The sequence below is a fragment of the Castanea sativa genome, chromosome 2, assembly GCF_040712315.1.
Source record: "Castanea sativa cultivar Marrone di Chiusa Pesio chromosome 2, ASM4071231v1".
Classification (NCBI taxonomy): Eukaryota; Viridiplantae; Streptophyta; class Magnoliopsida; order Fagales; family Fagaceae; genus Castanea; species Castanea sativa.
In genome coordinates, this window is record NC_134014.1 from 12718767 (window position 1) to 12733734 (window position 14968).

General features: G+C 38.6%; 1 protein-coding gene across 1 annotated transcript; it reads left to right on the forward strand.

Moving 5' to 3' along the window:
* LOC142624898 (uncharacterized) lies at positions 1-444 on the forward strand. Its single transcript, XM_075798628.1, has one exon. It carries the CDS (start codon positions 1-3, stop codon positions 442-444), a length of 444 nt encoding a protein of 147 aa, XP_075654743.1.
* The last annotated feature ends 14524 nt before the right edge of the window (positions 445-14968 follow it).

The following is a 14968-nucleotide window of genomic DNA, read 5'->3' on the forward strand; positions in this document are numbered from 1 at the left end:
ATGTGTCGTTCCTTCCCTACTACGCTAAGGGGAGCGGGAAGAGAGTGGTTCACAAGACTACCCACTTCATCCATTGACAACTTCGAGCAGTTAAGTAGCGCCTTTCTGCGCCATTTTGTTGGAAGGCAACATCCCAAGAGACCAGTGGATCACCTACTCACTATTAAGCAAGGGGAGAGGGAGACCTTGCGGTCGTACGTGAAGTGCTTCACTCAAGAGACCCTAGACGCGGACGACGCGGACGACAAGGTACAGCTGACAACATTTAAAGCAGGGCTTAAGTCTAGAGAATTCGTCGTCTCGCTGGCAAAGAATCCGCCTCGGACAATGGCAGAGATGCTCCTGAAAGCCCAAAAGTACATGAATGCCGAGGACGCACTGGCCACCATCGTGGATGAGGAAAGGCCGAAAAAGGAAGGAAGGAAGGAAGGAAGACAAACGTAGGGGACAAAAGAAGGAGCACCCAGGCCGTCGAGGAAGTGACGTAGATAAACGAAGGGATGAGAAAGCTTCACGAACGGTAAAATTCACCCCTCTAATTATGCCTGTTGACAAAATTTTGACACAGATCCAGGATCAACATTACCTTCAGTGGCCGAGACCTTCGCATTCGTCCCCTAACGTGCGTGATAAGAACAAATACTGCCAATTCCACAAGGATCATGGCCATTACACGAAGGATTGCTGAGACCTGAAAGGACAGATAGAGGAGTTGATAAAGAAAGGAAAACTGTAGAAGTATGTGAAGAAGGGGGAGTCCAACAGGTTCAGAGACGGCAACAAGAGCCAGCGCGAATCCTCGTCCAAGAATGAGATCCGTCCATCCCAACCACCACAGGATGTGATCGGGGAGATAAGTACAATCGCAGGAGGGCCATTCACGGGGGGATCATACAAGTCCCTCAAGAAAACATGCCAGAGACAGGTAAATAGTGTCCACATGGAACCCCTATTGAAGCAGAGACAGACAAACCAGGATATGTTTTTCAACGAAGAGGATGCTCGGGGAGTAAGGCAGCCACATAATGACCCCTGGTTATAACACTTACGATCGAAGGGTTCAACACTAAGAGGATCTTTGTAGACAACGGCAGCTCCGCAGACATCATGTACTTACCAGCCTTCCAACAGTTAAAACTAGATCTTGTGAGATTGCGCCCGTTCGATTCCCCCCTCATCAGCTTCAGTGGGGACAGGGTATACCCCAAGGGCATAGTGATGCTGAAAGTCACAATAGGGACCTACCCAAAGCAGCTGACCTGTCAGTTGGACTTCCTGGTGGTAGATTACCCCTCCTCATATAATGTAATCACTGGGAGACCCACGCTTAACAGGTGGAAGGCGGTTACATCCACCTACTACCTAAAGGTGAAATTCCCAAGTGAGGATGGTGTCGGCGAGGTAAAAGGGGATCAGGTCTTGGCCAGGGACTGCTACCAAGCTGTACTGGCTGCGAAGGAGAACCACACATGGACAATTAAGGAGGAAAGAGACGAAAAAGTAGAAGCTTTGGAAGCAGTGGAACTCGTCGAGGGGGAGACTGCCAAGGTGACGAGGATAGGAGCTAACTTAAGCCCCGAGATGAGGACAAAACTCGTCCAATTTCTCAAAGAAAACTTGGATGTCTTTGCGTGGAGTCACGAGGATATGCTCGGTATATCACGCTAGATAATCCAGCATAAGTTGAACGTGGATCCCGGGAAAAAGCCCATCCAACAAAGACGACGAGTCTTTGCCCCTGAACGAAGCCAAGCAGTCACTGACGAAGTTAACAAGTTGTTGCAGGCAGATTTCATTTGAGAGGTTTATTATCCCGAGTGGCTGGCCAACGTCGTGCTGGTGAAAAAAGCGAATGGAAAATGGAGAATGTGCACGGACTTTACAGACCTAAACAAGACTTGCCCAAAGGACAGTTTCCCCCTACCTAGGATAAACCAGTTGGTAGATTCTACGGCCGGGCATAAGCTACTGACGTTCATGGATGCATTTTCAGGATACAACCAAATAAAGATGGCTGAGGAAGATCAGGAAAAAACTGATTTCATCACAAGCCAAGGACTCTACTGCTATAAGGTGATGCCCTTTGGACTGAAGAATGCAGGGGTAACATACCAAAGATTGGTAAACAAGATGTTCAGCAAGCAAATTGGCAGAAACATGGAGGTGTATGTGGACGATATGCTCGTCAAGAGCAAGAAGGAATTGACGCACCTGGACGATCTGAAAGAGACGTTTGATACCCTCAGAAAATATCAGATGAAGCTGAATCCTAATAAGTGTGTTTTCGGGGTAGCCTCAGGAAAATTCTTGGGGTTCATGGTGTCCTAAAGAGGGATAGAAGCAAATCCAAAAAAGGTACAAGCAATACTTGACATGACATCGCCGAAGACCGTCAAAGAAGTCCAAAAGCTCACAAGAAGGATTGCTGCACTCAATAGGTTCGTCTCTAAAACAACGGACAAATGCTTACCCTTTTTCAAGACATTGAAGCAAGCTTTTGCTTGGACTAACGAATGCGAAGCAACGTTTTAGGAGCTCAAACGTTACCTGAGCAATCCGCCCCTCCTGAGTCGGTCGAAGGAAGGGGAAAACCTATATCTATACCTAGCGGCATCAGCCACGGCTGTCAACGCGACCCTAATTCGAGAGGAAGATAAGAAGCAGCTTCTAGTTTACTACGTCAGTCAAGCCCTCCAGGGAGCTGAAGCCAAGTATCCCAGGATTGAGAAGATCGCATTCGCTTTGATAGTGGCTTCACGGAAGTTGCGATCGTACTTCGAAGCACATCCCATCCTGGTAATGACGGACCAACCAATCAGGAAATCCATGAACAAACCTGAGGCAACAGGAAGAATGGTCCAATGGGCAATCGAACTCAGCCAGTTCGACATTGAGTACCATCCCAGAACAGCCATCAAGGTACAAGCCCTAGCATGGCGCAAGCCCAAGCAGATTTCATTGTCGAGTTCACCCTTCCAGAAGACGACGACCGCAGTGACCAGTCGAAACAATGGACAATCCAGACTGATGGCTCGTCAGCCCAAAAGAGGGGGGGAGTAGGGGTCATCATAAATACCCCTGATGGAGAAAAACTCAGATATGGAGTCTAACTAAAATTCCCGGCAACCAACAACGAGGCCGAGTACGAAGGGATACTAACGAGATTGAGACTCAGGAAAGCACTTAGCACTAGGAACCTGCTCATCCAGAGCGACTCAAAATTGGCAATAGGGCAAATCAAGGAAGAGTATAAGGCAAAAGAGGAGAGAATGCAGGAATACCTCAAGCTGACGAAACATCTAGCCCAGGAGTTCGATAAGTTGGACTTCGTACGAATCCCAAAAAGCCAGAATATGGCGGTAGATGAGATAGCGAAGATGGCCTCGTAAGAAGAAAAAACGACGAGCGGGGAATTACTCATGGAGATTCAGAAACGCCCCAACATCGAAGAAGTCCCAATATTTTCCATCCAAAGCGTAAATAGCTGGATGGCACTGATCGTGATGTTTCTCCAAGATGGGCACCTCCTTCACGACGCCCTAGAGGCCAGAAGGATCAAAATGAGAGCGGCTAGATTTACAATTTTGAATGACACCTTATACAAAAGGGGCTTCTCCATGCCCTACTTGAAGTGTGTCAACGAAGAAAAAGCCAAGTACATCCTTCGAGAAGTCCACGAAGGAATTTGTGGGGACCATGTTGGGCCTAGATCTCTGGTAAGCAAAGTTATTCGAACGGGATATTTCTAGCCAACCATGCAGGTAGATGCAGCGGAGCTCGTCAAGAGGTGCGATAAGTGCCAGAGGTTCGAAAACATCCAGAGGCTGCCGGTAGAGAAAATGACGACAATAACCTCCCTATGGCCGTTTGCGCAATGAGCGATTGATATCGTCGGCCCATTGCCCCTGGGAAAAGGACAGGTAAGGTTCCTGCTCGTTACTATTGATTACTTCACAAAATGGGTCGAAGCAGAGGCAATAGGAACTATCATAGAGGCACGGATCCATATCTTCGTATGGAAGAATATAATTTGTAGGTTCGGGATTCCAAGAATGATTATATCAGATAATAGGTGTCAGTTCGACAGCCAAGGATTCAAAGACTTTTGCTCAGGACTAGGTATCAGGAACCAATTCCCGTCCTTAGGACACCCATAGGCAAACAAACAGACAAAAGTGACTAACCAGACACTGCTCAAAATTATCAAAGCTCAACTGGACGAGGCAAAGAGCGCCTAGCCAGAAGAATTGCCCAATGTCTTGTAGGCCTACAGAACAACGACAAGAACCTCAATGGGAGAGACGCCTTTCAGGCTCACTTATGGTACTGAGGCGGTAATCCAAGTCGAGGTGGGAGTGACCAGCGTCAGGCGAGAAGTATTCCGCGAGAAAGACAACAACGACCATCTTCGAATCAATCTAGACTGCCTGAACGAAATAAGAGACAATGCCTCCAGCAAGTCGGTGAAGTACCAGTGGAAGATGACCGAGTACTACAACAAGAGGGTCAAACTCAGACGGCTTGAAATTGGCGACCTCGTCCTGCGCAAGGTCACCACGGCAACCAAAAATTCCACCCAAGGAAAGCTTGGTCCTACATGGGAAGGACCTTACAGAGTCATCCACTACTCCCAGCAAGGCAGCTATCATTTGGAAACCTTAGACGGGCAGAGGCTCTTATGACCCTAGAACATTGAGAACTTGAAGAAATACCATCAACAAATGTAGCACAGAAATGTACTCATTCCTGAAAATTAATGAAATAAAGGTTCAAATAATGTCTTCATACAGGTCTCGTCAGTAGTAAATCCCGGAAACCCAATAAGGCAAAGCAATAAGATTCTGCCTAGGCGGATGTACATTGCCCACGAAGCTCAGAGATTGTCTCGGAAACCTTTAAGAAAAAGCCTAAGTAATAAGATTCCGCCTAGACGGATGTAAATTACTGACGAAGGCGAAGAAAAAAAGGCCTAAGTAATAAGATTCCGCCTAGACGGATGTACATTACTGACGAAGGCGAAAAAGAAAAAAAAACCCTCAGTAATAAGATTCCGCCTAGACGGATGTACATTACTGACGAAGGCGAAAAGATAAAAAAAGCCTAAGTAATAAGATCCTGCCTAGACGGATGTACGTTACTGACGAAGGCGAAAAAAAAAAAGAGATCGCTAAATAATGAGACTTCGCCTAGACGAATGTGCATTGCTGATTGAGCCAAAAGATAAGATCCAACGCTGACGGATACAAAAAGGTTGATAGGTCTTGAAGCACACACACAGGCACAACATATGTAAGTAAATATGATATTATAAAAACCCAAAAACCAAGGGCAATTACCATTTTTTTTGCATCTAAAAGCCCATAAACGCTGGGCTAAAGATATTCTTATCAAAAAGCGAATTAAAAATGTTCTGGAATTTGAGCCTTAAACATGTCAGGCATCTAAAAAAAAAAAAAGAGGAAGTTTTGAACAAGTAACAGGTTCAAACATCCGGGATGACATCGTTGTCGGCAGAGGCACCAAGGGCAGGAGCTTCGACGACTAGGATATCAACGGCAGGAATGTCTCTAGGAGCGTAAGTAGTCATTGCTTGGGCAGCCTCATCAGTAGAGATCTCTTGGTCCACTTCCGCCGTGTCCAGCGTCTCCAAATCTATTTTAGATTGGTGCTTAATACAGTATCTCCTCAAAAACTCGAACCCTTTGAAATACTAACTGAAGAGCACGAAGTTGTACTCCTCAGTTTGCTGGAAACCCTCAATAGCCCTGAAGGTGACGACTTTGATCTTCTCATTTGTGGCTGCAAGCTGCTCGTCCTTTTCCAAAACCAGCTGCTGCTCGACCTTAAGCTCGTCGCTCAATTTCTTGTCCTCCTCCCTGGCATGATGAACATCCTCCATCGAAGCTATCAAATCCTTCTTCAGCTTCGAGTTCTCCATCTCTAGGACCTTGATCCGAGAGAGCGAGGACTCAACCTTAGCCCTTTGAGCAAGGTACTCAGAGGAAAGATGAATGGTCTCCCCCAACACCTAAAAAAAAAGAGAGGAAACACTCGAAGGAATTTAAACTTAGTACACCTATGTATAATAAAAAAATAATAATATAACTTAACACGAGCAAGTTACCTGGACGAGCTTATGGAGATGACAACCCATCAACTCATTTGGAGGCAAACTAGAGAACACCTTCAAGTCCTCCACGGTCACTACCCCATGAGCCTTATCCGTCGCCAACCTCTCGTCATCCCAGATGGTGGATGAGCAAGCAGCCTCCTTCCCCCTATCAGACGTACGAGGCCTTTTTGAAGCAGGGGTCAGGATCTCTTCAACCGAGGTGGCAGGAGAAGCCGTCCTCGTCGTCTCGGCGCCAAAAATCATTGGAGTGGCCAAAGCAGTCAGAGTGACGGAGGAAATCTTCCCTTTGACACGGACCACCTTCTTCCCAATGTTAGACAGCGGTTTGTCCTTCTTAGATCGCATCTTTTCATACAGGCCCTTGTTAAATTTTATCGTCATCTCTGCAAAGAAGGAAACTCTTATAAAGGAGCAAAGGAACTAAATACAGATGTAAGGACCGAGTCTAACGAACTTAATACTTACTCTTTTTTCCTTCAATGTCAAGGCTTCGCAAGACGTAGGGGGATGGATTAAGGCCAAGGTTGTAAAAAGCAAGTATCCGCGAATCTACTAAATCGTCCCAGTTTTCGATGGTCTGTGAATACTCAATGGCCGCCTCAACACGTTCCTTAGACCTACTTTTAAGCTTAGGCCTTCTTTTAACTGCACAGGAATCAAAGAGGTTAATAACGATAACAACGGATTCAACAAAGGTAAAAAAGACAAGGAAGGATACTGACGCACCTAAAGTCGGGGTTCCCCACCGAAGAAGCAATCTAGGGATATCACCCTAATCCTAACTAGAGGGGGTCTCAAAATCGTCCCTGGACACAAAGACAAATCTGGACTTCCAGTACCTGAAGGACGAAGGTAAGCCCTTGACGATCCTGGTTCTTCTCTCCCAAGGTACTAACTCATAATACCCATACTCTTTGGACTCTTTCAAACGATACAAATAAACAAGCTCACTCACCTTGATCATCTCCCCGTTAGCGGCCAACCATATTTCCATACAATTAACTACTATTCTCCATGAATCAGGCATAAGTTGCCCATGAGCGATACCCAAATAAGCTAAAAGCTCCATCACAAACGGATGGACGGGAAACCTAAGTCCACAAGTGAAAGCGGCCTCATAGAAGCACACTTCACCTGAAAAAAATTGACAAGCCCTCTCCTCGTCAATAGGCCGACGAACACGAACCCGTTCTGGAAATTAAAACCTATCCCTAAACCTACCCACGTCATCAATGTCCAACCCACATGCCTCCACGAGGGCATGAAAAGCCCTAACCTCTCTAAAGGTCGACGCGGCTGTGTTCCCCTCCATAAGGCCGCCGCTAGACGACAACCCAGTCTCGAGATCACTAGACCTAACCTCAGACATTGACCTTTGCTCCCTCACCAAACCCTTAAACCAGTCAACTGATTGGCGAAGCCACGGAAACAAGTCACCCAAGACAACGCCTAAGCTGTTACCCTCGAAAATGAAATTGTCCAAGTTTGGAAAAACACCTAAGGACCCCCCTAAGCGAGCAAAAAGAAAGGAAATCGAAGGGCAAGCTACTCTAACCTAAAAATTACTGACCATGGACACCCAAGAAAAATACTGAAAAACAGGAAAGTGCTAAAGTTCCCCAAAAAACCAAGAAACAAAGGCCAAAAAGAAAAGGAAAAGAAATCAGATGTTTGTAAAAAGAAAAGGAAAGAATAGGAAGAAGGAAAAAGGAGAAAAACATACCTCAGAGAAGAAAAGCAAGAAGCCCAACACCAAGCACACACCGGCTCAAAAGAAAGTGACAGAGAAGAACTACGTGAAAAAAGACACTCAGAGAAATAAACTGAAAACTTAGAGAAAGTGAAAAGTAAAGTAGGAGAAGAAAGGTTTAAAAATCCAAAAAAAAAAAAAGAAAAACCGAAAATCGGCGGGAAACCCAAGGGTCATACAATGAGGACATAAGCCCTCTCCAACCGTATCATGCCATGTGGCCACGACCAGCACAACGCTACCACTACGCATTCAATGAAGCGCGAAATCCCAAAGGTCGCCTAAAAAAATAATAAAATTAAAAAAAAAAACTTTTCATCTTCCATAGTCGTCAGGACACGTCTTGACAACCATGGAACCCAGGGGGCATCTAATGGGACTGACGAAGTAAAATACGGACGAGATCGTTTCCACAGACGAACTTGACCGATTATCTGCGTCACTGACGAGAATGTTAAGACCATTCAATGCTGCCAATAATGCCCCGGACGGTTACAAGACCAGCTGGACGAACCATTGAAAACGTATTAAATCCCATTACTCATCTGGAAACGTTATCAAGGAAGACATTAACACCACAACGGCTAGAATCCAAAGGGATATATATAAAGCCCTCACAACACCAAGGCAAGGTATATACATAATCACAAGATATACTGAACTATTTTTTGGTATTTTTGATTGTTTTCATCTTCCACACTAACTTTGGCATCGGAGGCGTTGTGGCAAGCACCACACCGGTGACCACTTGAGTGAGTTCTCGCTTCCATCGCGACGCTGGAGTGTGACCGACCATATCTGGACGAACTCATAACAACTGACGAACTTTTGCTTCATCAGCGCCATTTACCTATAGTTTTTTATAGCATTTTCTAGAGATAAATGTGAAGTTAAATGATGGTTGTAAATTGGGGTGCCTATAAAAAGAAAAGGTTTTATTTTTTTATTTAATAAAAAAAGCAAGCCAATATTGATGTAAAAAAAACTACAGTTAGGTCACAAAATCCATGTAAATTTCCCCTTATAAAATCATCAATTTCATTTATTTTGATAAATAAAAGTTTCACCATCTTATTATTTTTTGCTCCAATCATGCAACTTCACATTTTGACCAGAACCCTTATTAAATAAGAAGAATCCATCATCTTGTGCTGTCCAAATGCAATGGTTCCCACCACATTTGTCTTCAAACCTAGTATCTTCTTTATACACATCAAAAGCAGCTTGTAATTTTCCATTAAAAAAATAGCAGTAAAAATCTGTGGTCTTAAAAATAGGCACAGGGTCAAAAGAGAATTCCCACTCTCCATTGGGTAGAAGAGTTCTAAGGCCTAAATCATCATCCGCAGATTTACAATGATAGGTAAGGGGTTTGTTATTGAGATGGTTGACAATTCGTACATAGCGCGTAAATAAGCCGTTTGTTGACTTAAAAGTACTTTGGCCAAAGGCTAAAAGAAGGATAAACACAAAACAATAAAGTTGGGCTATGATCATTTGATTCATTTTTCTAATGCTCAAAAAATATATTGGTTACACTTGAAATGCATTTGCCTTCTTTTTTATAACTTGAAGTTGTCAATTGTACATTTGCAAAGCATATTCAAATATTAAATGATTGGTAGACATAATTAATGCACCTCATTTGAAAAAATACACTGACCTCTCCTAATATTTATTAAAATTATACTGACCTTCCCATTATTGATACATTGAATTTTGCAATATTGATACATTTTCATATTTTGGTTTGTTGTTGAATTTTGATTAAAAAAAATTCCTTATATTTTTAAGCCCATATGGATAAGATTATGGGATTTTCATTTGTAAATGAGGATAAATGCATAAATGCAAAAAATTTCTAAATTATATTTAAAATTACTTTAATTGATTTAACTGCTTTAACTTTTAAGTTGCAAGAAATGTGATAGTAGTTTATTTTTAAAAACAGGGGACTTTTTTTAGTTAGAAATACAGGGGGGGTCCATGTAATTTTAGTAAACATCAATGGTGGACACTGTCATTTTTTATTTTTGGCGTTCATTAAAAAATGTCTTAAAAAATGTGCTTTGTAATATCCAACATTAAATACACTTGCATATTAAATGTCTAACACATTAAATGTATTTCTCAATTAAATTTTCAATATTTACATTCAAAATTTATCACCATATGTAAATAAAAATAAATTAATGTGATAAATATCCAACATGAAATGCACTAGATTATTAAATGTCTTAACACATTAAATGTATTTTTCAATTAAGTTTTCAATATTTATATAATAAATTTATTGCCATATATCAATAAAAAAAAATCATTGCAATAAATATCTTAAATTTATTTGATGGGATATATTGAATCTTGCAATCTTGATACATTTTCATATTTTAGTTTCTTATTGAATTTAGATTTTTTTTTAATCTTTTATTTTTAAACCCATATGAATATGAAAATGGGATTTTCATTTGTTAAGGAGGATAAATGCAAAAACACAAAAATTTTCTAAATTATATTTTAAATTCCTTTAATTGATTAAATGGTTATAAATTGCAAGAAATGTGATTGTAGTTTATTTATATATATATATATATATATATATATATAAATAAAAATAAAAAACATTGGTCTTTTTATTGTTAGAGATACAGGAGAGGTCAATGTAATTTTAGTAGACATTAATGGCAGACAAGCAAAATTTTTCATTTTTCATTTTCGACATTCATTAACAAATGTGCTTGGTAATATCCAATATTAAATACACTTGCATATTAAATGTATTAACACATTAAATGTATTTCTAAATTAAATTTTCAATATTTATATACTAAATTTATTGTCATATATCAATTAAAAAAATTATTGCAATAAATATCCCACATTAAATACACTTGCTTATAAATGTCATAACACATTAAATGTATTTCTAAATTAAATCTTCAATATTTATAAACTAAATTTGTTGCCATATATGAATCAAAAATATTTATTGCAATAAATATCTTATTCTTATTTGACAGGATATATTATTGAATTTTGCAATATTGATAGATTTTCATGTTTTGGTTTTTTATTGAATATTGATTAAAAAAAATTTCTTTTTGTTTTACAAAAATTGGATTCTCATTTGTAAAGGATGATTAATGCATAAATACAAAAAATTTCTAAACTATATTTAAAATTCCTTTGATTGATTTAACGGTTTTAAGTTGCAAGAAATGTAATCGTAGTTTATTTTAAAAATAGAGATGTTTTTACAACTAGAAATAGAGGGGAGATCAATGTAATTTTAGTAAACATCAATGGCAGATAGTGCAATTTTTTTCTTTTTTTGGCATTCATTAAAAAATGTCTTAACAAATGTGTTTTTTAATATCCAACGTCAAATACACTTGCATATTAAATGTCTTAACACATTAAATGTATTTCTAAATTAAATTTTCAATATTTATGTGGGGAGTAAAAGGACCCAAGCAGGCATTTGGGCCTTTGGGCTCTAGCAAGGAGGTCCGACCTGTCTTCAAATTAAGAACTTGTCAGTACTGCCAATCAGCCCATACGCCGAGTGTCCGAGCACACGTCCGAGGGTGAATTCCTCCTCGGATAGACCCAAGAGAATTCGGAGATTCACTATGAAGGTCAAGGCAGAAAGCCGGAAAGACTGTTGGTTAAGAGGGGGAACCCCTGAACCTTTTAGATACACTAGTGTTAGAAAAATATCATAAGCAAAGGCTGCCACCTCCATATTAAAGATTCTGCACCTACCTCCCTGGCCGCATTAATGGGGAAGTGACCCCTGAACAGTAAGACCGAAACTTCTGGTTGCTATTCAAAGTACTAAGAGAAGAAATATCTATAGGGGAGGAGATGGGAGCAACACGTGGATAAAGCACTAATGCAAGGAGTATTTAAAGGGGGTGAAGGCCAAAGAATGGAGGGGACCAGGCAGTAACCAAGAAAGAAATTAAGAATTGTAAACCTTTAAGAAAAAATATATATATATAATATAGAAGTGGTCCTCGACTTACGTCTGAGGAGGCCAATTTGCCATTATCATCTTCTATTTACAAGTATCTTTACACCGTAGCCTGTTATCAAGTTCTCAGTACCTCTAATTTAGATTTCAAACCCACGTTCTACAAATTTCATTGTTTAAGGCTCGTTGGGCCTGAGCCCATAATTGTCTTTGGGTCTAGGTGCAATTGTGCACTTACAATTTATATACTAACTTTGTTGTCATATATCGATCAAAAATAATTATTGCAATAAATATACTAGTTTAATATTTGCACTAAATAATTTCTCTTACATTAATAAATACAGAAAGTTTTTTTTTTCTTTTGATAACTAAATTTTCGTATTTTAGTTATTAAATATCTATCATGACACTTGTTTGTTTTATAAATAAACAATAAATATATATATGTCTGTACCTAAAAAAACAATAAATTTTTTTTTTATGTCTTAGGCTTATAGAAAAATCTGTAAGCCTAGGACAAATTGTTGTTGGCCTTCTTTGACAAATTGATTGACATATAACTTTTATTTATTGTTTTAATCTATTGTTTATTTATTACTTACAAAATGTTAATTATAACTTTATAATTTATAAGTGTTGATGAGCACATCGTCCTTACACATTAACTACCCCGACGTTATCAATGGAAAGGAACGAATAGACAACCGTTGATAATGTCTTGTATGACAATAAAATCAGCCGAGGCGTTACAAAGGCCATAAAAGACATTTACAAACCACTTCTGAAAACCAGAAAGGTATAGACACAAACACAAAACTTTTACTGAAAAAACACACCCTTACTCCATACATCATAATTCTAATTTGTTCATCGGAAGGTCCCTGACAAGCACCGCTCCAATGTTATCATCAAAGTAGTTTATCCTATTCCAAGGTCGCATTTGGTCTTTCAATTCATTTGGATGAAGGATTTAATTGACGATTTTAGCATCATCAAGTATGAGATACCATATAAAAAAACTAAGGTTTTAAAAATGTGTTTCTCAAAAAAAAAAAGTTTTAAAAACGGTTTATAAACAAATATATTAAATTAAAAGAAAAAATTAATAACAAACAGAAATCTTGGGACCACCAAATCATAATTACTTACAAGTGTGTTAGATTAAGTGAAAGCGTGTGCGTGAGGGTATAAAAGAAGTTTGAGAGGAAATAGAAGATGGGTTGATAATTGATACTTGATATATTTCTCATTGGCTAAAGTAAGAAAGTGAAAAAAAGAAAGAAAAAAAAAAAAAAAAGATGAAGAGAGAGATGACATTCTTTATGAACCCCTCATTTTTAATCGAGAAAGTTTAGAGACACAAAAATTGTTTTTTTTTTTTTAAAAAAAAACTTTCATACCTGATTGATGTGTCAGATTATTAATGGTCAGTAAAAAAAAGTAATATTAGGGATGAGTCCAGATAATAAGTTCAGAACTAATAAAAATTTGCCAACTTTAATTATTTTTTAAAAACTGTGTTTGTAGCATTGTTCTTCTTAATCTTCACATGAATTTTTTTTATTATATAAGTGATTTCACAATCTTATTTTTTGATATAATAGAGATAATTCAATTCAAGAATATAATAAAAAATTAATACAAGATATTTTGTTTTCTCAAGACTTTTTTATAGCTCATACAAAGATTTATAACAAAAAATATTTATCTTTTTTTTTCCTCAACCTCTTTATATTTTTCGTTCCTTTTACTTTTCTATCATCTTTACCAAACAAAATTGCATCTGGTCAAACAAGTTTTATTAGGGGCTAGAGAGTCCATGAAAGCATGCAACTATTAGCTTTTATGTACGCTCTCTCTTAAAATCCTGATTAAGTGTTACATTATGAAGGATTAATGCGAACTTGCAATCCCATTGACAACTTTGGTGGGTGGCTGAGGAGACTGGAGAGTTGCAAATCAATTTAAAAAGATGAATGGAGTGTATATAATTGAGAAAAAAAATGCGATCATAACTTATTTTAGATTTTCTCATTTGTTGATTGACTATGGATAAATAGGTCATGATTTTCAATTCCTAGTGTCATCTGATTGAAAGGGTTTTCCGATTATATATCATCATGTGAGAGAATAGAGAAATGCAAAATAAAATTCCTTACCAATTGAAAGTACATTAGGTTGGATTTTATTTGAAATCTTCTCTATTTTATAGGCAGCCTTATTTAATCATATAGTGCATTTTGATTATCATTTTTCATTTATTAAGTTATTTGTTTATGTACCATTTTTTAAAACCTTATTTCTTTTTAGGTAAAACTTACTTTTGTCCATTTTCAGCCCAAAAAAAAATTTTTATGCACGGCGGCACGCCTCATTTCATATTTCTTTTCCCAACAAAAGAAGAATTTTTTACTTCAACTTGATTGAGTACACTTATCACCATCAAGTAAGCTTAATAAGATGTAAGGAGGTCCCAGTGTTGGAGATAATAAAGGGGTGATGATTCATGTTGGCAAAAATATGATAGACACAATAATGTCACGTGCAATTTATGTGACCTCTACATACATGGAATAACATGAAAAGATCAAAAGGACTGTAATAGATCGAAGTGGATCACAATGAACTAAAGTGGATCAACTAGACCCAAGTAGAGGGACATGGACTGAAGTAGATGGAAATGGACTACAATAGACCAAAGTGGATTGGATGGATTGCAATTGACCGAAGTGGACTGAAATGGACCCAATGGACCAAAATAGACCACAATTAACCAAAGTGGATTGAAATGGATCCAATGGATTAAAATGGACTGAAATGAACCGAAGTATATCACAATGGACCGAAGTGAATTGTAATACAATAATGTAACTCAACAGGAACATAACAACAATAAATGTAATGAATTTTTAATTTCTTTTTTATACTTCTTCTATCAAGGAGTATGATAAACAATTAATTTTCTAAGTTTTTATTCATCAAAACACGTCTATTTACCAAATAGATATTCACACAGACTTATCAGAGAACACGTCTTTATTTGTCACTCTTCTTATTAAATAAATAATACAAATTTAAATAAGTAATAATTAAATAATTGAAATAA

Coding starts and splice junctions, on each gene's coding strand:
- LOC142624898 (XM_075798628.1), top strand. CDS start 1: ATGTGTCGTTCCTTCCCTACTACGCTAAGGGGAGCGGGAAGAGAGTGG.